The sequence below is a fragment of the Musa acuminata genome, chromosome BXJ2-1 (genome assembly GCF_036884655.1).
Source record: "Musa acuminata AAA Group cultivar baxijiao chromosome BXJ2-1, Cavendish_Baxijiao_AAA, whole genome shotgun sequence".
Classification (NCBI taxonomy): domain Eukaryota; kingdom Viridiplantae; phylum Streptophyta; class Magnoliopsida; order Zingiberales; family Musaceae; genus Musa; species Musa acuminata.
In genome coordinates, this window is record NC_088338.1 from 4,035,317 (window position 1) to 4,063,036 (window position 27,720).

Sequence of the window (27,720 nt, forward strand, 5' to 3'; positions counted from 1 at the left end):
ACTGGGAGGCTTCTCCTTGGGATGCTTCGAGGCATAATGATCCATGAGCTGATTATGATTCGCAAGTTGCACCTGAAAGAAACCACCCATCATTTAATGATATTGGCTTGGTGAAGAAACAAGTTTGAGATTTTGATGCAAAGGAGAATAGCAAGTTGCACCTCAAAGAAATCATCCATGATCTAATGATATTTTCCTTCGAGGAGAACAAACCAAAATTTGAGGCAATAGGAATTGTGATGGATGCTTCAGAAGTTCTTAAAGTATTTTTCTTTTTACAAATATTATCTGCTGTACCATCCATAAAAGGATTGACCGAGGCTATGTGCTCGTGAATTCCTATTACAAATCTCTTGATTTGAGAATGATGATATATTAGTTAGCAAACTTTAACAGTTTCATCGATGCTTGTTAGTACCATGCAAAAAAATACTTCGTATAAAACATGGTTCACCTTACCGGTCTGTACTGGTGTATCGATCGACTCTCGATACAATATGAACCAAACTGTACCGATGTACCGACACATAGTATGGTAAAGTATACCGTCAAACTGGTATGTACCGTCCATACCGATTTTTTACTAGACTGGTATGTACCAACCATATCAGGTGGTATGCCGCGGTACAACGAACCTATAAAGTATAAAAGGAAACTCAGCTTTTGAGTTGGATGCTTGGAACAAACAAAGGGCAAAAATATTAAGAGAGTAAACAGGAACCATGTAAAGGGAAAAACCCCAGATTACTATTCAGAAAGAAAGTGAAGACCCTGCAGAATGGGTTGTAGTATCCTCTATTGTGGATCAACTTGATGATCATATCATGCATTACCAGACACTACATCATACCCAAACTCATAGCGAAGTCGTAAAATTCTGGAAATTGACAAGATTGACATTTCAAGGATCTTTTGGCTGGGGTTCTAATTCTCACAGCAAGCATGTAGTTAGTCAACAGGTTTCATGCTGTGATAACACAATTGTTCAGGCAACACATACAGAAAAGGGAGAAGATTCTTCTACAACAACCAGACAACATAGAAGCACCTGATTTTTGACACTTGACATCTTCAGCCACTCTGGTTGCTATGCGATCTCCGATCTCTGGGGGTGGACAGGTGAGATTTATGGTCCTCTCGTAGCATCACTGAGAGCTCAGGATTCTCAAAGAAAGAAAATTACAGAAAATTGATGTATTCCATAGGTCATGACGACTCAACTTCCTCTCTCTTTCTTTTTTCATTCTTACCTTGATTCCTTTTGTGTTATAGGGTTCAGGAAGGCGGCTATTTTCATTAACCAGGTGATCACTGCAAGTGTACTAGCATTTCTATCCTACTTTTTTTCATTCTCAATGAGGATAGACAATGGTTACTGATATGCTATAAAGATAGCACATGCCAAATTCATAGTCAAAAATCATTTCAGAAGTCCTAAAGATGTGGTAGAAATCATCTTTCTACTAGAGCCCTTGACTAGTGCATCATCAATTTAGACAAACCAAACGTTGCAACACAACTCATAAAGCAACCGTATCTAGAATAAATGCATTCCATCATTCAAATTCTTCAGTAAGGAAATCATAGTATGCCGTAGCAGTCACTATCAATTCATTTTAGAAAAAAAACAAGAACCACAGATTTTCAACATCTTTAAAAGAGAAAAAGTAGATACTAATAATAGTCAATCAGGATGACAACTGACGTTCATACTAATGCACCAAATTGTGCAACTTGTGAAATGGAAAAGAGATCATGAAACCTAAGAAAGCCTTACTAGTGTGAAAAATGACTTGCCATATAGATCATGATACTTCTTCTAGTCCATAATTTGTTTGCAACTGAAGGAAGCATGCCATTTAACACCGGTCATTTTTCCTAGGATCGCATGTAAGGCAAAAACATCTATTAGATTTCAGCTTCACCCCAAACAACTGTACGGATTATACCTCAAAAGGTGGCACATGATATCTTAAAGCATCTGACATTTTTTTTCCGAGAACATAGTATAAAAGAATGTCTTTTGCACAACAAACATCATCAAATAACTCAAAGGAAGAAAGGCAAAGTGATGGTCCTCTTAATCATGGCAAACGTATGCTGCTTCTCCCGCGGACCGAGGACAACGCTCACACAACTCCGAGATAATTAGAGGAGTCTTCTCGTCTTCAAGATAAGATCTAACATGCCCAAAATGGCACCTAGAGATTCTACTATGTGCTGATCTTGAACGATCACATTGCATTAAAAATCATGCTGTTACATTGAATTGAAGGAATTTTACAGCTAACAACAGCAATAATCAATCAAGAAATCTTGAACACCGGAAATTGAAGGAACAAGATCCAACAAGAGAATGCATCGTCAGATGAAAAAACGGGAACGTGGAAACGCCGCGAGAAACCAAAGAAAAGCTACAATCTCGACAAGCTAATTTGCGATCGGAATCGGACTTCGATCGAAAAGGCGAGCATAATGAAGTAAAAAGAACGGGGTTATCTTCTCTTTCGGAGCGATCAGAAGGAGAGATCGGCACCTTGCAGATGGGGCAGCTGATCTTGAGGCCGACGGCCCTCGCCTCAAGCTGCGAGCCTTTGGGCTTCTGGTTCCGCTCCGCGTTCCTCCGCTGCGCCTCGATCTTCTGCTTGCCCCTCGTCATCTCTCTCCCTTCTTCGATCTCCGCCTACTTCACAATCAAACGATGCCCTCACATCGGAAGCCGAATGGGTCCGAGTCGTGGGCCCCACTAGAGCCCCGCAACATCACGTCCGTCCGTCGTCACGAAACAGTACTATTGCGCTTATGTTGATAACTAAAAGGAAATATGCATGTAATTTTCATGTTTATATCTTTTTAGGTTTAGGATATATATATATATATATATATATATATATATATATATATATATATATAATGTTATTTTCAAATTTTATAATATGTAAAACAACCCATTGCCTGAAAAAAAAATAGTGATCAAATCATTATCCTAAAGTAGTTTGGATAGGGTTGATGAGTTGGTATCAACATTAAAAAATTGTCTTTGGTTTAGGATTGGAATAAGTCGATGATGGTCAAATGATTCGACCAACTTTGATAGATTTGAGATCTAATTGTTAGGTTTACAAACATTGAGGTGTGAGAATGTCATGTCATGTCATGTGATTAAAGCTCCACATGATTAGCAACAGTTTGATTGAAGCATGGATATAAAGACCATATATGTCCTTTTTTTATTTTTAATGCACCACTAATGGAATATCTCCACTAAAATAAAAATAAATTTTCGCCATGGAGACATATAGTCCCTTCTAACATTTATTAATTTCGATGAGGAATTCAATTTCCCTTTTACATGATACCCATGTAGAATATATGATATGAAGGGGAGTGGAGACAATGATGATGAGTTTTGGTTCATAGCACCTGAAATATACATCATTCCTTGCTTCCACCAAGTCCTAAAAGTCATCATCAATGCACTTCAAAAGTTCAATAAATTTCATAATGACCATCTGAGAACATATGAAGAAATTAGGTTTCCTATATTCAAAATTTTGTAGATATCACCACCATGACTAAAGAACAAAACAGTGCTTTGGTTTACATTCTCAAACAATGCAATTATGCCAGCACAAATTCTTCCAATAACATTCTGGCCTGCTTTGAGAGACCAACATCCAGGTTATTATTCTTCACTCAATCACAAGCAGACCAAGAACCCAAGCATGCAATATGGTATATAGATTGGGTAACCCCAACCAAGATTCCACTTTGCAAGATCAAAGCATATGTTACAAAGTAGTGGAATGGCTAAACTAGTCAGGTAGGGCAGTCCCCCTTTCCAAGTTGTTCTTAATCTCCAGAGTGTATTTTCCAAAGGCCCTCTCGATCTTCTTGTTAAAGTGCTCATTCCTGTCATTGATAGAATCAATGTCCTTTTCTTCGTGGAACTTCCGTCTCCTACTAAATGACTTGCGTTTTGCATCCCTGTCCTGAAGCTCCTTTACCATCCGGTCAATGTTTTCCTCGGGGACCTTTGTTGCCTGCACAAGCAAAACAAATGAGTATGGTTCATTCACTTTATATTTTTTACCATATCAGAAAGTCTAATTGATGGCTCTGATCTACCTTGCCATACTGAAGACTAGAAGCCTCACGATAGAACTCTGGATCAGCTTCCTTAGCTTTGTTATATGCCTCCATATCACACTCAATATTCTTTGTCCGCTTTTTATGAGCATTATAAAGTGTTTTCTGATTAAAGACTGCATAAAATATTGAGTTGGTTAGCAAACATCAGACAAGCTACGAGAAATCCATTCAGTAACATCTGAACATAGACCTTGTATTATGTCTAGAAATAACTAATATAAAGATTTGGTAAGACACTTCATAACAACAGTCCTCTTCTGTAGAACTTGAAAAGGAGAAACACAAAACCTCATTTTCCTTAACCACAAGCATCTTTTTTGTTAACTAATATATCACGACTTAGATCAGGAAACGAAAGAAATGAAAGATGTCCATGCCAATGATTTTTTAATTATTAGAACCAAACAGATTTTCAATTTGGTGACAACAGACTTAGAAACTCTGTTCTGCAGTCGAAGCTTACAGTAACCAAACAATTATAGTAGCAAAAGCAGTGTTGGACAAAATTCAGATTTTAAAGGAAAATATGCAGTGCATGTAACTGAACTAAGATTAATGAAACAAATCATCTAAAACTTACCATCCCAACCATATGGTGCAGGATCCTTTTCCCACTTCTTATACTTCGCTTCAGCCGTCTCTTGTGTATCAAGCATGTAGGCCTTTGACATATCCAAACCATTTGAATCAAGAAGTTTTCCAATCTTTTTTTTCCTTTCATCGAGCCATTTTTGTTTTGAAATACCCCTTGTTTCAGCTGGGGCTTCCATTTTCTTTTTCTCTGCTACCATCGCCATCTGATTGGCCTTCCTTGCTTCATTCTGCAAACGCAACACTGTAAGCCAAGAAGATATTTGGGAGGCAACAGTTCATATATATCAAACATCATAAACATAGTATACATGAAAAGTTGCATTACCATCTTAAGCCTCAATTCGAACAATTTTTTCTGCTTCTCAGTGAGATTAGGATTGCCTGACACAGTATCATCCTGGACACAATGAGCATCACCACCATCATTAAGTTGTTCAGTTTGTTTTTGTTCAAGAGGCGCATCACTCTGGTGAGAGCCACTAAAGGATGAAGGAATGCCATCCTCCTGTTGCATACCTAAGAAAAAATTATCTTTTATTGCAAGTGTTGTCAAACAAGCTAAGCACAAAACAACAAAGACACTAACAAAGATAGGACTACAACTGAATTCTTAAGCTATCTGATTAATTATAATTTGTCAAAATAGGAAACAGCTACAGACATCCAAGCATGGAACCTCACACTGAACGTCTTTGATTCACAGGTTTATGACAGAGAAGCACGACAACATTACCTCAAAAATCTCTTAGGTGTTCAGAATATATGACAAAGTCCAGTCATTGATCTCACAGGCATATAATAGAGAAGCAAGACTTAGAAAAAAAACTTCAACCATATCTTCAGGTTTTCTAGAATATATATGTCAAAATCCAGTATCCTGGACACCACACCCAATGATTCTGGAACCAGTGCTTCATAGTACTAATGCATATATTTGTAAAGCCCTTTTGCACCCTGAAAATGAAGCCAATGTATGATATATTTATATTATGAATTGCCTACTCCTTTGAGCATCTAGAATTCCCTAGAATGTCTCATAGTGCAAAGATGTATGACAACAAAACTTGAACAGAGAAGCAACGGGGCTCCCTATTGTTTCCATTATATGTTAATTCTGTTCTTAAACTATATCTTTCTTGTTATTGCCATTTCATGATTTGGTTTTGGTTAGGTAGAATTTGTCTCAGCCAATCACTGGAACTGTTCCTGCTCATTCTATATATAAATATTTTACATATTCAAGTAAAAACTAGGAATAATTCATTTCGAGCAGACTCAGTTCCTTTGGCTTTCTTCTATCCGCCAACCGACACTCTGATCCTTCAGGCAATGAGTCTCGATAGGAAAGGCAAAATACCCATTTCGAAGGAGGTTATCGACCCTTTTTCATTTATCTCATTCTTTTATTCATGTTAGACATTGATCTTAGATTAGGCTGCACCAATCATGTTTGTTTGCAGGTGAAAATGATTTTGCTTTTGGATGACTTTCTAGAAGCCTGGCAATTGAGTCTGGTGAAAAAACCTTGCATCTAGTCTTTGTCATCATTCTATATATCGTTATCCTGAGACCTATTATAGCAGGACGATCTCAACTTCATGGAGCTCATCATAGGATTCACTATAATAGAGATAAAAGAAAATTCCATTATTAGTATCTAGAATTATAGTTCATTCTTTTGACTAGGGTTTGCAATAATGTACCGTACCACCCGGTACGAGCGGTATGTATCTGGGATAGTCTGTCATATTGATATACAGATACATAAGATCGAGGTCCCCGACCCACCACCCGTGAAAGTCTGTCGTTCGTTTTGGTGGTAGAATTAGGTGTATCTACACATATTATTACTTAATTCATTTGAATCCTAAAGTTTAAGTTGTATACAAAATAATCTAACAATTTAAATAAATTTTCTATAGATAATTCAATATTAATGGAATGACGATTCAGAACAGACCGAAATTGCGAACCTTGCACAAGACTACTCTTCAAAGCCTGAAAAAGATATGTGACACTATTCTTACATAATTTACATTAATTTTGCTAAAACTATACTAAATGTATATTTATTTTTAACTTAAAAACTCTATCCTAACTTTTTTTTTTATTTTTTCAAATATTTTCGGATGATTTTATGCCTATTTTAAGTATGTCGTACCGTACCATACCGAGCAAAGCTCGGTACACCAATGCGGTACGAGATTAAGAACCTTGCTTTTGACAATTGAAAACAATTCTAGATACAACGAGACTTGCTAAACAAGTCCAAGGTGGACCTTTTTTTTTTTCTATTGCTCCAAAATGGAAACATTTTTAGATACTCTATCAATGAGACTTGTCCAAGGTGGGCTAATTTTTTTTTTTCGATTGCTCCAATACGGTAGCCTATCTGAATACTATGAAGGTGGGTTAGAATTGTACAACGAGCTCAACTCTGTTCATCTTATACTGGAGTGTGCACCCTTTGAGCATGCACAGCTAGCTTCATTATTTTTGAAAAGAGAGGAACAACTTTCAAAACCAACATTCACTTGAATAAAATGGGAGAAAATATACATGCATATAAAAGAGAAAAGAAAACCAATAATCATCACTAGAACTATATTTCCAAAATGTTTACTAATAGACAATATCAAAAAATATTCAGAAAAGATAAGCACCATAATATGCTTTCAAGACCACATCTTGGACCTTTATGAAGAGTAAAGGAGCATAGCACATGCCTTTAATTTAAAAGTAATATTCTGGTAATAACAACATCTGATATGATTGACCATCTCAATCTATTCAGTCTTCAATAATCACATCACTGGCACATATATCTACATAAACCCTTTTGTAAATCTGTAAAGAGAATCATATCCAAACCCCTATGTAAATTTAAACAAAAGATAAACACTACCAATAAACTTCCTTATGTCTTATTACTTCTGATCTTCAGTGGAAATTATCTTAGACATATTAGTTTATGAAGATCAATGCAAAGCACATGCCTTTAATTTAAAAGTAATATTCCGGTAATAACAACATCTGATATGATTGACCATCTCAATCTATTCAGTCTTCAATAATCACATCACTGGCACATATATCTACATAAACCCTTTTGTAAATCTGTAAAGAGAATCATATCCAAACCCCTATGTAAATTTAGACAAAAGATAAACACTACCAATAAACTTCCTTATGTCTTATTACTTCTGATCTTCAGTGGAAATTATCTTAGACATATTAGTTTATGAATATCAATGCAAACCATCTATGCAAAAAAATAGATCAACTGACTTAAAGTTGTACTTTTATACTCATATGTTGCATCTTTACCTAATTACCGACAAGCACCAGGCTTCTTGATAGTTTAAAAACAAGGAGAATTCGTTTTATTTGCTAATAGTCATAAAGAAAGAAACATAAGGCCTCCTAATTGTTCCTTTCAATAAGCTTGGACAACATGGAGCACCAAGATAAGAGCTACATACAACAGTACGAGACAAGCCTGATACAGCATATGATGACAAAGGAAACAACAAACTACACAGTTCTCCCTCTTGTATACACTAAAGAAACCTGCAATCTTCTTGAAAATTCGATCATAAAAGATGGGGGAAAAGGGAAACCTGATTCATTCCTCTCGATTCGATCCTTCGCCTCGGCAATCCTTTTGAAGCAGTACTCGCTGCACTCGTGGAAGGGATTGGACGCGTTGATGCAATCCGGGTGCACCGTTCTCTCTTTCGGCTCCTTCAAGCTCTCCTTATTCTCCTCTACGACTGATCCACCCAAGAACAAATTTTGAAAAAAATCCTTTACTCTTTTTTAGGAAAATAATCTAAATTTGCCACATAAATCGTTCCGAAGCAAAACAAGAAGCGGGAAAAGCAGGAAAAAATCCTTACTTTCATCGGCCCGAGATTTGGCTTCCTCGATTCGTTTGAAACAGTACTCGACGCACTCGTGGTGAGGATTGGATGCGTTGATGCAATCCGGATGCACTTTTCCTCCGCTTTCCATCCCCGCTCGTTGTCCTCTCCTCTCCGCTCTGCTATCCGCTTGAGATCTGGGAGCAGAGCAAGTTCCAAGTCAAGAAGGAAAAAAGGAAAACCCTAATCCAGTGAAGGAGACGGAGACGGAGACGGAGACGATGCAGCTAAAGACCGTCAGGGAAAGTGTTTATTACAGGGGGAAAATAAAAGGAGTCGAATCCGATAAGAAAAAGGAATCCGACTTGGTACCGGAGTGGATCGGATCCGGCCACGATCCGCATCCGATCCAATAAGATGTGGGTTCGTGCCTACGCTTACGTCAGTTCGGGCATATACTAATTTAGCGTGCGTATCCTTAGAAAACCTTTTTTTAAGTTGACATTAATATCCCCATCGACGATGCATTTTTTATGACAAGAATATTAAGATACTTTAAATATTTCATGTATTTATAATTCTAAATGGAGCTACTAATAATAATGACAACTTATATTTTCCTCCTTTATTTTAATCACTAGAATTTTTATATTTACATTTAAGTCTTCAAAAATTCAAACATATTACACTAATCAACCCGAATGGAGACATGTTATGATTTATATTAGTATGGACAAATACATTATTTTTATTAACTTTGAAGAACCAGCATGATTTATAACTAAGAATATTTAATCTAGTTTAAAATAATTAATATCTGAAGTATCTTCCAAATAAGTTGCCAATTTTGGAACAAATGTATATATTTTGGATCAAAATATACATGATTGAATCATATCCATTCTTCTAATTTGTCTCAACAGAACATGATTGTAATTTAAAGCTGTACACTATAATTTACACAGGCACAGTGTATAATTGGCAAACATGTTTACAATACACCTGAATACAATCAGACAACATATCTTCATATAGCTGACCCTCTGTGGCTCCATTGGGATTGACACAGGACGCAGCAGTGCTGAATAGCTTGGTAAACTGGCAGAGCATGAGAGCCATGGAGTTTGGGATTGATTTCTATGGAGAACCATCAGGTGCCAAAACCTTGCACATCAAGTTCCTGAAACCAGTTCTTGCAGAGATATCATGGGTGAACTGTATCCATAAGCTTTGGTATCTCTCCAGAGGGCTATTCCTAATTTCATGGAGACAAGACAACAAAATTAGGGATGTGGAGGTTCTTAGTTTTTTTTCCAAGGAAAAGAAATATAGCAAGCATTTGAACAATCATTAACATCTGTGATTTATGTGATGAGGTCTTTTTATTATGATGTCTTTGGTTGACCTACGAAAAATTATTTCTGATGTCTGGTTGGCAGGAAGACAAACAAAAATCTGGAAACTTCATTTCTATATTTTTAGGAAAAGTTGCTTTTCTACTTTCAAGATTTTTTCTATAAAAAATGAAAAAATTCTCCAAAATTTTCTTTTCCTCGATTCCACGGAATTGTTCTTTGAATCAGTTTGACAACTGAAACAAATATGTTTCATTTTCATAGCACCAGGTATTTTTTGGAAAATCCTTTTTCAGTATTTTGCTTACAACCAACAAAATCTGACTAAATTTAATTTCTTATCAACAAGTAAAATGGACTCAACTAAGACATATATGGCAAGAGCTTGTAAAAAGACCTCTACAAAAACAACTGTATAACAAAACCACAAATTTGTCAGTCGTCAACGAAAGGACCTAATTACGAGCAACCACAGCATATTACACTAGTATTCGAGGATGTCGAGAATTAAACTGCAAATACAGTTTGATTGGCAATGATAAAGTGATGACAACTTATATCAGACTTAAGATAGAGGAAAACCTGTCCATACGAATAAGCTGAGTGTTGCTCCTAAGAAAAACTTCCAACTGATACTCTTGAAACTGCAACATTAGATTGCATGATATACAATGAAACACATTCAAACAGATTTTGGAGCTAAAGCTAGCAGACAGAAAACTTACTAGTACATGCAGGCCAAATTACCCCACCCGTGCAGAAACGAAGCCCAAGATGCACCAGTGAACCTGCACCCATGATAACCGTTGATGAATCCTCTGAATGCGCCATTTAAACAAAAATAAAAAGATTCTTATATTCTAGTATTTTTAAAAGCGCTAGAGCCAAAAGATGTCAAGGTCCAAAAATGCCCGAGATGCTAAGCACTCGCCTAGGTGCCCATTGGAGCAAAGAGAGGTGCTCCCGAATATTATAATTAAAAAATATATGGCTAAACAGAAATATGCTAAACAGGTTTCTACTGATGAAGACCTATGCTAAATAGGTTTATAACCAGTGCTAAACAATTCTAAAGAGTAACTCAATATGGTGCTAAACAATTCTAATCAATGCTAAACAGTTCTAAAGAGTGAATCAATATGGTGCTAAACAATTCTGATTCTTTTGTCTTTCTCCTCTGGGTTGGAATAGCATGATCTGACAGATGGGTGACAAACCTTAGTCTCGTTCCTTTCTCTTTCACCATGGAGATGTGATTACAATTGGATGCCGACATTCTTGATGAAAGGCACTCATTCCAATACACAAGGGTGCTATGAAGAAAAATATAGCAATTTCCCGATTTTGATACTATTTGATTACTGATCTAGTTTAATCATGACTCAAATCTACTCTGCTAAACAGTTCTAAAGAGGGAACTGAGAAAGGTGAGGGAAGGAGTAACCGACAACCGTGGAGGAAGGTGGGGGAAGGAGAAGGCGGCGGACAAAACTGTAGCTGCAAACAAATGAAGCTACAAGGGTAGGCAAAGGCAGCAGACGATGTTGTCGATGACAGTGAACGGAGTTGCAGCATCGAACGGAGCGAACGAAAGCGGCGGAAGAGGTTGCTAATGATGGTGGACAGAGCTGCAGCAACGAACAAAGCTACAGCGACGGACGAGGTTTAGGGTTTAGACGAGCTGTAGTGACGAACGAGATGCAACAATGACGAATGAGATTGGACAAGGTTGCCGATGGTGACGGGTGGAGCGAACGAAGGCGAGGACGTGGGGTTTCACTTTCACCTCTGCTTTCTTTCATTGGGTCGGGTGAGGGAGGGGGTTGGGGGGTGTCAGGTCACTACATTAGTTGGGTTGATTAAACCAACTTATAAGTCCAATCGAACCACTCAACCAACTTTGGCTCGGGCACTCGCTTGAGGTGCTTGACGCTTGGGCTCAAGTGAGTGCCCGAGTAGCGTTTCACTAAAGCACTACGCCCGAGGGTTTTGCGAGGCGCCCGGGCCTTGCCTCACCTTGTCCAAATGTCTTTTGAAATCACTATATTCTATTCCAAGCAAACATTCAAATTTGATATATGTTAGATAAATATGACAAATTAATACACCTAGCCCACAAGTGTCACTAATTACAACTAAAACAAATGGAGCGAAGTTATTCAAGATATGGATATAAAAGACAATCCTATCAAAATCTGAGTACCTTTAAAACTATATAAACAATTCAGCATATAAGAATGCCTTTCTTATATTTATGGACAAGCAAAATTTATAGCAGCCAATCTTTCTAGCAGGTCTGATGTCCATTTGCTCTATAAGCTCTTGTATTGTCAGCATAGCATTGACAAAATAATTTTTTTTTTTTTTTTGCAGCATAACAAGATAAGAAATTCCATGAGAATATGAACTTCAAATCAAGGCCAAATGCTAACAAGTTGTCTAGAAGCAAGATGCAAATGAATGAATAAGACTCATCTCAGTCAAAACCAGTAAATATACTCAAGTAAACCATTAACAAGGCTGATGATTTTTTATGCTAGTTCAAAGATATACAAGTCCAAGTTTAAAACAAAATAGTGATACATCTGCTACAAATTGGCCTCTGTAATTCCCTTGAAGGATGAGGTTCACCCTTGCAAAATTGGCATGGAGATAATATGTGATAGTCGGACAATGATATAAGTCCATACAATTTAAGGTGATGCAACATAATGAGAAAAGCAATTCCATGAGAATATGAACTTCAAATAAGGCCAAATGCTAACAAGCTGTCTAGAAGCGAGATTCAAATACATGAATAAGACTTGTCTCGATCAAAACCAATAAATATACTCAATTATACCATTAAAGAGGCTGATGATTTTTAATGCCAGTTAAAAGATATATAAGTCCAACTTTAAAACAAAAAAGTGATATGTCTGTTACAAATTGACCTCTCCAATTCCATTGAAGGATGAGGCCCACCCTAACGAAAAGACATGGAGATAATATGATAGTTGGAAAATGATATAAGTCTATACAAATTAAGATGATGCAATTGCCATACTACTCTTGAAGGAACTCAATAAGAGAAATGCAGATATCTCCTTGTGAACAAAAGAAGGTAGAGATCTGACTTCAGAAGCACATAAAACTATGGTGAAAAGAAAAGATTATGTACCACATCAGGTCACGGATAAATAGTGCACGAGGAATCATCAGACCATTCCCAATCATGCCAAGCAAGATAGTGAAAGCTGATAAGCCTTTGATGTTATCTGGATTGAGATAAGTTGTCCACTGTACATAGAAATAGCTCAGCAACAAAATTAATGTGCTTCGGAGATACAAAGATGTGAATTTAAAAAACCAATTATAACATTCTCATACCATCTGTGCAATAGGCATCCACATAAAAAGTAGAGTGGCTGTCCATCCAGATATTGACCTGATGAATTTCACCATCCTGTCCGAAAGTTTTCCCAGACGTGCCTGCATGTCTCAGTAACTGCAGAATCAAGAATTGCCCATGAAACATAAACAGCTGATAGTAATTACATAGGAACTCAAAAAGCAGGCACTATAAAGGAAATGTCACATATTTGGAGGACCAAAATTGATCTAAAAACTAGTTCAGAAAATAGTTTTGCATTGATGCTGCATTCACATTAAAGAAGAAAAAATAAAAGTACCCTATCATCTTCTGACTTTCTATGCATTCATGTTTATGTATCATAAACAATGGTATACCTTGCTCTTGTTCAATGGGTAAAGCAGAATCTATAGTCCAGGATATATGTTAACTGTTTACTTCAGTCTCGTATTGTTAAAATTCAGAAGATTTTTTCTTGTTAAATAAGGTGTTCTACAGTTCTACATCTTTAAGAAACATGCGTTTGATGGAAACCCTAGAAGTTAATAGCATATAAACAAGATTCCATTGAGTAGTCTACCAACATATCAACTTGTTATGAAGAAACCAAAATGGGTGACACATACCAAAATGATAGCCCCTACTGCTATAATGCAACATATTGTTCCTGGCAAGATGCTTTTTGGAATGAATGGAACAAACGTCGACCACATCACCTGCAAACCCAGAACAAGAAATTGATCAGCTTCAGAATTAACGTACCAAATCCTGGATTTGAAACTTCAAAGTTCAAACAACTCACCTGAGGCAGAACAGAGATCCCAGCCACCGTAATGAAGTCCTCCCAAAGTTGCCACAACCCCTCATGAAGCCAGCCAAAGTAGTTCACAAAGTTCAAGACGAGCCCGGACACTACGAGCACTGATATGGCAGCGAAGTACGGAAGGCTCATGGCTTCGGCCATCGCAAGCTGCCCCAGGACGACATAGATCGACACCACGCCGAGCGTCTGAACCACGATCGCCTCCACCTCCTTCTTCTTGGCGAAGTAGGACAACAAGGTCATGTTCCCGAGAAGTCCCGTCAGCATCCCCTGCCATACGCACATCCATATTCCATCATCAAATTCGTGGTTGTGCAAAGGACTTAATCGACCGAGAAGCAGCTCACGAGCCAGGGGACGGCGAGAAGGGCGGCCTTGTTGCCGGAGACGAGGTTGCGGTAGTTGAGGAGGATCTGGGGAAGCTGGATGAGGAGGAAAGGGAGGTTGGACGCCCCGGCGAACCTGGCAGTGAGCGTGTCCCATCGCTGCAATTTCGAAGCGTCAAGGTAAGACCTTTTACGCGTACATGGAGATTCGGGTTTGGATCAGCGTTACCTGGCTAGCGGCAGAGGGCGGAGGAGAATGGGAGGCAAAAGCGCAGGAGGATCGAAAGCGCCGACGGATGGAGAGGTTGCGGGCTGCAACCGGACAGCACTTGGGTGGAAAGGAAAGTTGAATTGTAGAGGCGAGAAGGTGGAAGCGGAGAGGGGCGGCGGAGAGAGACGCTGGAGGCGGCGACGTCATTTTGGAGGGAGGGAGGCATGGGGAGGAGAACCGAGGGAAAGAGAGGAGCGAGACGGGATGAGGAGAATCTACTCCGTGGCAGATGCTCTCCAATTCATGCAGGGTAAATAAAATCGTACAATTCCCATCTCAACCGTTCATCCATGGTGGACCCATACCTGGAGAAAAGAGATAATGGATGAACGGTTGAGATGGGAGCAGTGCAAAGCTTGGAGGAGATCCAATCTACAAACAAATCCATTATACACAACACATATACGTACATTTATGGTATGCATTAGTATTTATGCACAAATTTATTGTAAAATTTTTAAATAACATTTTTTTTTGTGTCATTGAGTATGTAAAATCTTTTTAAGAACAGAGTGGAGTTTGAAACTTACTATAAAATATTATAATTTATATAAAAAGGATATTACAAAATTATGTATAAAATAATGAAATAGCCTTTCAACTTCAGAAAAATAAGAAAAGAAACTATATAAAGAATTGAAATGCAAGTTATGCTCTTTTGAAAATTCTCAAATAGGGGCACATTTTGTGAATCCCTAATTCACCTAAATTGCTATAGTGACAGGACGGATATTGGATGAGATTGAGAGGAGCCTTTGTGGTGGCCGAGCTTGTGTTCCGGCTTTAGGAGGTTTCAAGAGAGGATTGAAGAGCTTGTCCTCCACATGCACATATTATTATTATCATTATCATTATCATTATCTATGGAAGGAATATAATTTTTATTTCTTTTTATTTTGTCTTGGGATGGATGATTATATGATTGATGATTTAAGTCTCATTATAAGTGTAAAATACTCATTTATGGAAAAATAAAATATTTTTTTTAATCTTTTCTTTTCATATTTGGAGGCAGTGGGCAATTCCAAGCATTATCAAGAATGGGATTATACCTTAGCAGAGAGATGCTAATTGTCATTCACTTCACAGCCTTCACCTGCAGTTTATAGATACAAAAACAAACAAATTATCTCAAAGCTTAACATGTTCATTGACACAAGGATTTGTTTCAGTAATTGAAAGGTGGGGGAAAAAAATATACCAATTACAACATTCCACAACCTCTTCCGTTATCAGCAATGATCGAGCCATTGAACTGAGTTTGATCGCCTCCAATTGGCAGTGCCCTAAAATTGTTGTAGAATTAAGCAGAAAAAGAGCTTCTATTATTCACCATTTGAAAAGAGGAAACTGATGCTCTTAACATCTGTAATAGCTATGAACAAGAATCACCTGCTATTCCTCCTTCACAGAACAAAGTGTGACGTCATTAAAGGCCAAAAGTATCAAACTAGAAATAAATATTTAAATGATTCTGATTTAATTAAGGGTATTAGAGTTTGATGAACATAAAAGAATCCATATAGCCAAGTCTCAAATAGTTAGAACTCTATAATTGCTGTTCTGAAAGAGGAAATCACCTTTAAATGTGACTTGCTGTTGCTTCTTGAAGCTGCTACCTCCAGATATTCTCCACCAGAGAGATTTGCACTGGACCACAAGCACCACCTTGACCTCTTTTGACTTACAAAAGGTTGGAAAAGGTTTTAAGTTGTTATCTCTGGAGCCAGGAAGTTGATTTGGTCATAAATTATTTGTAGTAACAGCGAGGATCATGTAATATGCCAGGTAGAGAGAGAGGTTATCCACCTGCAAGTGGTTAAAACACAATTAACAGCATTGGAACCTATTAATTTCAGGAAATCCATGCTTTCAAATTCCATTCTTTCTTTTCTGATCAACATTTCTCAGTACTGCTATTAGCAACCATAATTCCTGCTAGAATAACTCTAGTTCTATCCAATGAGTAATTAGTGCTAAAAAAAAGTCATATGAATGGCAAGAAAGTAGGATAAATACTCTTGAAGAGAGAACAGAACCTACTGGTGATCTTTTTTTTTTTTTTTTTTTTCTTACCCTTTTTTCATTTGACAAACCTTTTATTCTCTACTACAGAGCATCACAAAATATTAGCAGCTACTTTGCAAAAATTTTAAATGTATATTGGATCCAAAGTTACAGTTGTACAGGATTCAAGTAAAAAAAACATAAAAAAGCTGAATATTAAAAGAAAAAAGCAGCCCTATTCATGAGGTACCTCTTAATCTTGGGTCTAGAGAGAGTTGACACTTGCAACCTTATCCCTGGAACCAAAGAGGTTTTCGTGACTTGAACTGTGGTTGTCAAAATCACAAAAGAGCAATCTTAATGTAATGCCACGTTCACCCTCTAAATTAAAAACTACACAAAATTATCAAATGGAAATTTAGTGGAAGTACAACAAATAAGAATATATCAACCAAGAAAATAAAGATGCAAGAAATATTGAGCAACTCTATCTAAAAAATGATATTTTGGTTTATTAGGTTATGATAATTCTAAAGACACCGTGGAAGACCAAAAATAGAGTTTACACAAGATATTGACCAAATAAGAATAAGAATTTTATTTCAAAATATATTGACCAAGAAACAAAAGATCATAGTGATTTTGAATACTCTATCTAAAAGGCAAAATTTAGTTTATTAAGTTAAGATAATGTTAATACACATTGTCCAAGACCAGAAATACAGTTTGTATCATATAGAATCTTCTGGAATCGAAATTATGTTCCACAAGAAAATTTGCTTAAAAAGATACGAAAATAGGTGGGGGTGGAAAAAGATAAAGAAAGATCATGACAACCTCTAGTAACAAATTTGGTCATGCCGTAAGTGTAAGCACAGTGGAATATCTTGCTAAGACAGAGTAAACGGAAACCACATAAAAGTCTAGAAATAATTTAATCAACTCACACTGAACAAGTTACACAAGTATAAGAGAAATAGTCCATGTATTCCTATAGGAAAATGTTCAAATATAAGCCATATTATATTTTTATGATATTTATTTATGAGAAAATGACTAGTTAAAATCACCACTTATACAGACATGAACAGGTCAACAATCAGCATATGGTTGCATATCAATTTTTTGGTTCAACCAAGTTCCAACAGTTTTCATCACTTAAGAAACAACTCATGCTAATCTTTGCTATAAGAATGACTACATTTCGTCATCCTCTTGATTACATCAAATTCTGAGTTTCCAGAAAACAAAAGCAAACCCAAGAATAACTCAGCAAAAAAGCACCTCAGTGACCAGCACTTGTATATCTATTACATGCTAAGTTCCAATCTCAAGCTTAATCTAGTCTCACATGTCCTAGTCAAGTATACTGAAATTTTAGATTGCTTTGGAACAAATGGAAAGCAGCAGTCAAACTATGCTCATCCGAGATCCACAAAAAGACAATGGTACATGTTAAGCAATTTGGAATGTACAGAAAGTAAGTCAGTTAAGCTCTTTCGAGAAACCCATTTGTCATGATCCAACTTGACGTAATAATTGTATCATTATCACTGACCCAAAATTTTGAAGTCCAAATTAATAGTAGTATCCTTGTCAAACTCTTATGAGTCATCTCAACTTGAGTCTTAACCCACTTTCCATGTGGGGCTAATTACAAATTATCCCCTGTAGTTAAGTCTCTTTAATATCTCGATCCTTAGAGTTAAAAAATTTATATTAGAATCTCTGTAGTTATGAAAGTGAAGCATGTAGCTCCATTTACCCTAACGTCATTAGTTTTACCGACAAAAGCACGAAAACGATAGGTAAAAAAGTAATTTCAATGTCCCGGTTACGTTTTCGATGGTGACGAACGACGACATTATTGGGAGGCACGGGTGGCTGTTGTGGATGAGGAGGGAGAGCGACAACGAGAAGTGACGTGATAACGCAGATGTCGATGCTCTGCAGTCTACATCTATGTCAATGTCGCTCAGCAACTGTGTCAGTGTTGACGCAGATGCAAAGCAACGAAAGGGCCGCTTAACATTTGCATCGGCACCGACAACGATGTGGGGAAGAGTGATGCCACTCTGCATCTGTGTTGGCACCAATGCAGAAGTCAAGCGGTCCTTTCGTCGTTTTGCATCTGTGTCGGTGTCAACGCAGTTGTTGAGCGACACCGACGTAGATGCAAAACATCAGCATCTACATCATCGTCACTCTTTCTCATCATCCACAATAGTCACCCGTGACCCCATTGGGGCGAAACTAGATGTTTCACTTTCATAACTACAGAGATTCCAATATAAAATTTTTAAATCTAGAAACCAAGATACTAATGTCTAACTATACTACAAGGGTAACCTGTAATTAGCCATCCCATGTGGGATAAACGGTAATTAGCCATCCCATGTGAGGTAGATTTGGAATTCAAGCAACGCCATTGAATCTAAACATTGATGAATAAGTAGATTGAAATCTGTATGGTTCAAATACAACTCTATCAAAAGCAGAATGAAGAATGAAGAATCACAATTTTTAGCGGACTACTTCCTTCAGCAGCCGAAAGGCATCACCAACCCAGTAAATGAATGAAATAGAAAACGTTCAAAACCTTTTGTTCCATGAGATCAGGTAAGACCAGAGCTCGCAACATAGAGGAAGGAAACGGTCTCCTCTCCCAATTCAGACACCACCGCACCGACTCGATTCTCCAGAACGATTAACACGAGATATATCTGAAGAGAGAAGGGATGGACGGGATCTGACCTTCGACCGACGGGATTGGGCAGATTGGACAGTGCGGGCGATTGAGGTCGTTGCTCTCCGCCTCCGATTCAGTTGGCGCAGGGCAGGATCTGCCACCGGAGCGAAGCGTTCTCGATCTGCACCAAGCGAACCGAGGCGGCCATGCCCGTCATCTCCATTCCACCGGCGGGGGGAACACTATTACCGAGCATGGGCGGTGAAGATTGTGACAAGTGGCGCGCATCACGGCTGCGATGGAAAGTTTGAGAGTTAAGAAGCCATTCATTTTTACATTTCTACCCTCCCATTGAATTTATCCAAAAAATTTTAATTAAGCTCGCCGCTAACTGTTATCAGTAATTACTTTATATTTTTAAAACATATAAAAATTCTAAAAAAACCTTAAATATTGTTATTGTTCTTATAAATTATTTAGTTCTTGTTTTTTCTCTCAGCATACTAATTTTTTGTTTTTTTTCTTCTTATCGCCATATAGTTCAATCTTGAAGAAAAATCATAAAATGTTATTTTATACAAAACTCAATGAATTAAAAAAATGTAAGTGAAAAAATGATTATCGAGCTCAAATCTTATAATAAACTATCAAAATCTTTATTAACCAATCTAATTGACACCTTCAAAATATATTGACTAAGATTTTAAACATTCAATATTAATAAATAGATTTGATACATCATCACTACACCACGAAAAAATGTTACTACCATTGATCTTAACTGATCTTGAGATAATGAAACATTAAATAACAAAAATAATCACATCCACACACTACTATATTATTGCATTGAAACACTTTATACAGCTGAGAATCCCATGAAAACCAAGATAATTGGATTATTGGCAACATCAAAGATTGCACAAATGGCACCCGTGGGACAAAACCAAGCACGTTGACACCACCAAACCATATGTCAACGAGTAGGAAGCAGTAACAACCGAAGTTTCAAACCTTTACATACTCTTAGGAAACAAACGTATTACAACCTCGGCCAAGGCTTCTGCACACCATAGTTCATGATAGGATGACCTCAGAAACACAGCTAATCTGTAAAGAAACTGAATTGGACAAACTGACCAGATTGAAGTATGTTACGGCCTCGATGATTATGATAAAAGAACTATGACCACAATGAGTAGGATAATCCCAAGAATCACCATAATCAGGCACATCTGCACGTAAACCAAGCAACCAGATCACAAAAAGCTGTAGCAAATGACACGAAGTAGAAGGCAGGAACTTGATTTTACCAAGGATGAGTTTGACTTTTGCGTTTTCGCCGCCTTTTTAACTTGGCTTTTTCCTTGTTGGGTTGCTGCATGAGAGTTGTCAATGTGGGAGTTGATGTCATCTATAACCAAAACCATAAGAGTTAGTTGAAGCACAAGAGCTATAAGACAATCGTCAAATGTAAAATAAAAGTCTCTTACCGATGACAACTCCTTGATCATGAACCAGCAAGGCAAGGTCCTTAAAGATTTCATTCACCTGACCAATCTGCTGCTGAATCTCCTGAATGCCCTGTTCTCTCTCCTCGATAATAGCCTCATTGAAAACAATCTCATTATCCAACAACAGAACCTCCTGCCTGTATGATCAAAAAGATGGAAAATGCAAAAATCACTGAATGAGCAACAGTATGTGAGCTGTAAGCTGAGCAACAGGATTTGAGCATATACAACAGAGAAAACCAATTGGTATGTAGTAGCCAATTTATGGTGTCATGATCCAGATAACCTACTAATCAAATAATTTGGATGGTGCAGGCCATGACCCTAGCTACATGGTCCAAAAAGTTCAAATCCAAATTAAAAGCAATGAGCCATACTCTTATGTCCCTTCCCCAAGGATGGAATTTAGCTTAGGATCCTCTCATATAGTTTCAATGTTGGACTACCCTAAGTTACACCATCTTGGCACATTTTAACGCTTCAGCAGAAAAATAAATTGCAATAGCAATGATTTCCATAACTCATATGATCTTAGCCAAGAACTTGTGATTATGTACTTCCTGGATATGCCAATGCACACTTTATATGTTAGGTTATATTGATTGTGACAGTTAGTCTCAAATTGGAGTTGGATTGCATTCAGTTGACAAAAAGAAAGCAATGGTGGCCCAAAAATATTGTATCTTGAGACCAGTGATTTCAATAGGCGCTCGGGCGCTCGTCTAGGCGCTCGGGCGAGGCGAGGCCCGAGCGCCTCGCTTCATGTCCAAGCGCCTCGCTTCAACGAGGCGCCGCCGAGGCGCTCGCCCGAGCCCAAGCGCCGGGCGCTTCGGGCGAGCGCCCGGGTTAAACCAGGCGACCGAACCAGTGTTTTAGTTCGGTCTCCGATACTTTAGTTGGTTCAATCGAACCAACTAAATCACCGATAGGCTCCCTCTCACGATTTCCCCAACCCTAACACTCGCGATTTTGCCGTCGAGATTTCTTCTCCGTTGTCGCTGCTCTCTGCTACCGTTGCCATTGTCACTACTCGCCGCTGCCACAATCGTCACTCATCGCTGTTGTCGTCGCTCGCCGCTCGCAGCTCCCACTCCCACTCCCACTCCCACTCCCGCTATCGCTCGCCGCTCCCGCTCCCGCTACCGCTACCGCTGTCGTTCCCTTAACAGCCTCGGTCTTCTCACACTCTTCTCACTATACTGTTAACAGTATATTAACAGTATACTACTAACTGTATACTAATAATAGTATTTTTATTTGTTAGATTAATAATATATTATTTTAATTTTAATACTATTAATTTTTATTTATTTAAAATTATTGTTAGGTTTCAGAATAAATGGCAAGTGTACAGAGGAACTCAATAGATTTGATGTAAAATTTTATTGTTTCGATTTTTGAGACTTTTTATTAATATGACATTGTGATTTTGTACTTGATTTTCTTAATTTAATAGCATATTTTTTATTTAAAGAATTATATTAATTATATTATATATTTTTATATTTTAGTGCCTCGCTTCGCTCGGGCGAGCGCCTAGTGCCTCGGGCGTTTTTGGACCTTGGCGCCTTTTGGCGCATAGCGCTTTTTAAATCACTACTTGAGACGTGAGGTATGTTTAATAAGAGACAACCACAACATAATTCTGAGATCCAGTTGGGGGAACCTATAGTGTAGCGTTAACTTAGTAGACAAGCACATGACAGAAGCAACTAATAAGGTCGTGTACAAGTTAGACAACAAGGTGAACTTAAAATGTTAAGCTCTTGCACATGTCAACTGTAGTTTCACAATAATAACAAATATCAAAATAGAACAGAGATTTGAAAATACCATGCAAAGAGCATAGAGATACTTGCACGCCATATAATATGACACTAAAAGAGAATAAAAAGCAAAGACAGGAGCCACTAACACACCTTCTAGACTCTGCAAGCACAGCGCGTTGTTCGAGTGTCCTATTAGAGTTATCATCAGCTTCAGTTGCAGCATAACTACACAAACATAACCAAGCCACGATATAAGGAACCATTTGATGGAAATAACACAAGGTTTACATGAAACAGCCCACAGGAGTATAAATAAGAATAGTACAGTCGATGATCAATCATGCTCATTACCACTGTTAAATCTACCAGTTTGAATACACCCTCCCCTACCCCTTCTTTCTTGTTTTTTCTTCTTTTTTCATCTATATTAACATGATTAGCAGTAGCTATCCATATTAATCCTCAGGAAGCATTCAGCTCTAAGGTTCAATATAAACATAGAGACAGGGTGAAGTAGACTAGCAATATGCTTCAGAAGAGATAAAATATGAAATTGGAACTATAACTAAAAAAACACACCTTCAAGACCCCATACCAGGTAAAAAAGATGCAGATATCTAAAAACCACAAGTCATTCTGGCTACAAAGCAAGTTGTGCAAATATTTCATGGAAAAATAGAAATATATTGACACTTGCCTATGTTGATGAGAGCCAGAAAACATGCAACAGCTCAGACCCAAATCCAAATGGAAGCAATAAATATATCAGGTACCTTGAGGAAACAACTGCTTGGGGAACCAATGGGGCGAATGCAGTTTCTCTCTCAGCTGCAAGCCTCTGAAGTTTCTGAAACTCACTCAAAATATTTTGGAAATCTCTTGCAAGTTTCGCATCAGCTATCTTTTTGTTTGCCTATAATTCAATTCAGTGGTTAAGCAGAAGGAAAAAAAAAGAAAATAATGCTTATTTTCCACACAACAAAGAGAGACAGGTTGATGGATCTGTTAATGTTGAAAAAGATGGAGCCACAAATTTGTCAATTCACAGAAATGTCTCCTTTCTATATTTAGAAGGATGGGTACAATGACCTTCCTCAGACCCCATATTGGTGGCAGCCTCGTGCACTAGCTCCGAACAAGGAACTGCTATGAACGCACTAACATGAACATGTGCTTACTCTCATTTTCCAACAATATAGTAATACCTAAAGGTCATAACTCAAAGTTGACAATTTATGGAAGATTTGTTAAATGGCTGCCCACTTGATACCAACCTTCTCCAAGCATAGTGCATGATAGCAAAGAGAGGCTAAGACAAAAACGTGTTTTCACTAAAAGGTTCAGGTTAGTTGCAGGTGAAAAGTTCAATCTTCTTGATTCCAATTTAAGCTCAAACAACTATCCAAAATTTGTCTCAAAATAAGAAGAGTCTAGAAGATGTAGGACATGGGAAAGGTGACACTATCAAATGGTGTTTATCTCAATGGCTAGACAAGTCAAGAACCAAAAATAAAATCCCCAGTCAACTCATGCTTCCTTTCTTTACTATGTAAAACCTTGACAATGTACTACACATCCAAAATTGATGAGCATAAATACTTAAAAATGGGAGAGAACATATATTACTCCTCTTTCGTACTAGAAACTCACCATATGATACTTTGACAAACAAAAGATGATACCGGAATTATTTATAAAATGGCTTTAAAAGCTTCATTCAACGTTGAAAATATATGAACATGACAGTTGGATTTTAATGATCATAGTGTCTGAAGTGGCGAGGAGATAAAAAGGGAGATGCAACAGTGTACAGAGAAAAAGAAAGTAATTTCTAGCAGATGCCACATATGATGCTTACTTTCATTACAAGAATTTGTATTTAAAAGATAGATAACTGTGTTTGAAGACTACTGAATCTAAATATGCCCACTTCTAATAAGATCATTATACGTTGTACTTATTAATGGAAAATGTTCAAATAACACTTTTGATGAAAAATAGAAAAGAATACAATTCAGTGTACATAAACTGATGACAGCTATGAATATGATATTATTCATATTGGTAAATGAGAAATTCTAGGTAACACTAACGCCCATGTGATCTCAGCAAATGAAACAAGCTAGAGAATACAAGCAAGAAACAAATACTTACACTAACTTCCACACGCTGATCTGTTTCACTAGCTTGTTTAAGTTTGGCAGAGGTATCTTTAACCAATTGCCCAATTTGTAGCCTTGAGTTGTGTCTGCCAGTAAAACATTAGACTAAGAAAAAATTTACATAAAATCATATCTTGGGAGAAAATTTCTAAAGAGAAAACACCAAAATGTGCAGTTAGTGATGCCAATAACTGCTGCCAAATGTGAAGTTGATTTAGCAGTAAATTTTAAATTTCAAACTTGTGAAGCTTGAGAGGTGTAAGACTATAGTAGCAAATGACCCCCACAACCAGATGGGTTCTGCATATTTGCTCAGGAAGCACCAGGCCGTAGAAAAATTAGATCTTTTGCTTCATACCTAGGAACCTGGGAAAATAACATTACTTTAACAAGACTACCTCTCTTTAAATTAAATGCAAGAACTGTATTTCTCGTAACAACTTGAATAAGTTATGATTTAATGATACTAAGACAAATTAAGCAACCAAAACAAGCTTTTTACATTAGTGATACATTGGTTCCTCGAAGAGGGGTGCACACACAGATTCACAAATGTGGAAGAAGAATAGCATCTGCTCATCACCATTGATGAAGCACTAGAATGAATGACTCTTATTTACAGCTTAAAGTGGCCTGGAATATAATATATTATTGGAGATGAAGCTCCTCCAACTGTTAAAAAAGAAGTAATAGAGAGAAGCAATAGAGAGTACAATCATCCCTTGTATTTGCAATTGAATTGGAAAAAGTGAAACAGGTTCTTCCTTTAGTACATAGCTGCAAAAAGGACTATAGGCTAGACTGGCTATTCTGAGACATGGTCTAGTTCTCTAGATTCAGAAACTTGTAAGAGCCCCAAAAGGGGCAGGTACCTAATCGCTTAACCACACAGCTTCAGAGAGAGACTAAACTGATAGCTACAAACATTCTTGCATCAAACAAGCATGAAAGAGAACAAGATCCATGGAAAAGGATCCTCAAGAGTCTCAGACTAAGAACAATAATGAGAATGAGCTACACCAAAAATATAGCAAATTACCAAAGATGAAACTCATTTTTTACCAAACCTTACTGTGAGACTCCAACTAAAATGGAATCATCCAGTTCGTCAGGCTTAAAAAAGTAGTAAACATAAGTATGAGGTGTAGTAGATTATAAGCCCATAGATATCAGGTGAAGTACCCATATTTCTAAAAAAACTACAACAGAAACTATGGGGCAACATGAAGTTTCAACAGAAAATTTGCTTAAGGCTACACCGAAGTGCCCATATCTCCTCCAAGACTGTTATTATTACGTAACATCAAAAAGGACAACAATTATTGCAGGAACAAAAGCTTTTCTCTTTACTATGAAGTTCCATCAAGCTGGAATAAGCGAGCACAGCTCACAGACGAGAAGGATAGAGCAAGATTTGACAAATTTTTTATGCCAACAACTAGGTATCAATCCAAAAAAATCAATGCCAACTTCTTTGTCAAATCCCAAAAAGGGGAAGTCGATAGTCAAGAGAAGTGGAGAGCAATAGTAATAATAGTTAAAAGCATAGAGGTAGTCTAATACGCTATTTTCGAGACATATTCATCTCAACGGCATAACCACAAAATACAATTGTCAAGCAGACAAAGATCCTATCTTTTCGACAACCAAATCGAAAACCGAGTGGAAAAAAGGAGATGACATATCGGAATGAGCTCTCACAGCTTCTCGCGGAGCTCCGGGGTGTCCTTGGGAGTGCCGATCGTGTTCACGAGGCGCTCGAAGTTGCGGACGGCGGTAGTGATCTGGAACAGCCCGGCCACGATGGCCTGTGTCGGATCCTGCCGCCCGTTCGACGGATCCCTCCGTGCGGTGAGCGGCCGCCCCGACTCCAAATCCTGGAAGCTCATCCTCTCCCACACGGTTCCGAGCTGAGAGATAGAGACAGAGTCAAACACCGAACTCTAACCCTAGAAATCCGGGATCGGTCCCGTCGATCAAAGACGATGGTGATTTTGGTTTGATCGAAAGAAATTGAGCAGGAAAACGGAATGAAAGATCGGAACTTTCGTTTGAAACGGATTAAAAGGGTCGAAGCGAGAGGAGAGATTACCAAGAAAGGACGTTGGGAGAGACGAAGCCGTCAATTGCGATCCGAATTGGGAGTCAACGAAGATGAAATCACGAACGGTGGACCGGGTCGCGTTGCCGCGACTCGTCAACAATTAAAGGACCTTTGACATATTTATCTTTTGTTTCTTAATATCATATTTAGCCCCTCAAATAAGATTACCAAGAAAAGGAGCTTTCATATATATATATATATATGAAATATTTTAGACTCCAAATGTTTTAGACTTTAACCTATAAAATATTTAAACTCGTTTGAGAATATAAAGATGATTTCACATTCTTTTATGCTTTGGAGCTAGCCCTCCGGATTAAATTTCTCGTTCGAGCGACTCTAACAACAGTTTGTACTTATAGCTCGAGGGCAGTGGTTTGGCTTGACCCATCTTTCTCAATTTATTATAGTGAGATTATAAATTTTTACTATTTGTTAGATATGTTTGCCCATTCTAATACCATATATTATGAACTTCATTAGAATTATCTACATTGTGAAGCATCATTATATTCGTCCACAAAGTATTAGCATTGATGCAACTTAGTACAAGTCTCGAATGATATATAAAATAATAAATTGATTAGTTAAGAAAATGATTGATCGATGTCCCGTAAAAGAAAAAAGTTTTATCAATAATTTAACAAACATGTAAGAGAGAGAAAAGAAAAAAAATTATTTACTATAAAAATTATCATAGGAATGATAATCGAGATTAGTAATTATTTACTAAAATAAT

The 27,720-nt window shown here is 37.5% G+C and overlaps 3 protein-coding genes across 6 annotated transcripts; all 3 read right to left on the bottom strand.

The window, feature by feature from the left end:
* Nucleotides 1-3,523: 3,523 nt before the first annotated feature.
* LOC135598508 (uncharacterized) lies at nt 3,524-8,898 on the bottom strand. The gene is made up of 6 exons (XM_065092378.1): nt 8,646-8,898; nt 8,367-8,519; nt 5,072-5,262; nt 4,733-4,973; nt 4,129-4,265; nt 3,524-4,043 (listed from the first exon to the last, which is right to left on the bottom strand). Exons 1-6 carry the CDS (start codon nt 8,758-8,760, stop codon nt 3,816-3,818), a joined length of 1,065 nt encoding a protein of 354 aa, XP_064948450.1. The 5' UTR covers nt 8,761-8,898; the 3' UTR covers nt 3,524-3,815.
* A 545-nt stretch (nt 8,899-9,443) lies between these two features.
* Nucleotides 9,444-19,657, bottom strand: LOC103984830 (maltose excess protein 1-like, chloroplastic). 4 transcript variants are annotated; one of them, XM_065092381.1, is made up of 14 exons: nt 19,498-19,657; nt 16,994-17,039; nt 16,317-16,545; nt 15,938-16,022; nt 15,789-15,832; nt 14,695-15,041; nt 14,487-14,624; nt 14,119-14,409; nt 13,943-14,032; nt 13,334-13,435; nt 13,125-13,243; nt 10,690-10,752; nt 10,547-10,608; nt 9,444-9,864 (listed from the first exon to the last, which is right to left on the bottom strand). In XM_065092381.1, the coding sequence occupies exons 6-14, from the start codon at nt 14,881-14,883 to the stop codon at nt 9,782-9,784; spliced, it is 1,137 nt and encodes a 378-aa protein (XP_064948453.1). In that variant the 5' UTR covers nt 14,884-15,041; nt 15,789-15,832; nt 15,938-16,022; nt 16,317-16,545; nt 16,994-17,039; nt 19,498-19,657; the 3' UTR covers nt 9,444-9,781. The 4 variants fall into 4 exon arrangements, with proteins under 4 accessions (XP_064948453.1, XP_064948451.1, XP_064948452.1 ...); XM_065092379.1 differs by having other exon boundaries at nt 16,994-17,069; XM_065092380.1 differs by lacking the exon at nt 19,498-19,657 and adding an exon at nt 19,343-19,420 and having other exon boundaries at nt 16,994-17,069.
* Nucleotides 19,658-20,240: 583 nt separating this feature from the next.
* On the bottom strand, nt 20,241-27,110 carry LOC103984823 (syntaxin-22). The gene is made up of 8 exons (XM_009402385.3): nt 26,970-27,110; nt 26,579-26,787; nt 24,870-24,963; nt 23,489-23,628; nt 22,866-22,940; nt 20,926-21,083; nt 20,746-20,846; nt 20,241-20,667 (listed from the first exon to the last, which is right to left on the bottom strand). The coding sequence occupies exons 2-8, from the start codon at nt 26,764-26,766 to the stop codon at nt 20,602-20,604; spliced, it is 822 nt and encodes a 273-aa protein (XP_009400660.2). The 5' UTR covers nt 26,767-26,787; nt 26,970-27,110; the 3' UTR covers nt 20,241-20,601.
* Nucleotides 27,111-27,720: the final 610 nt, after the last annotated feature.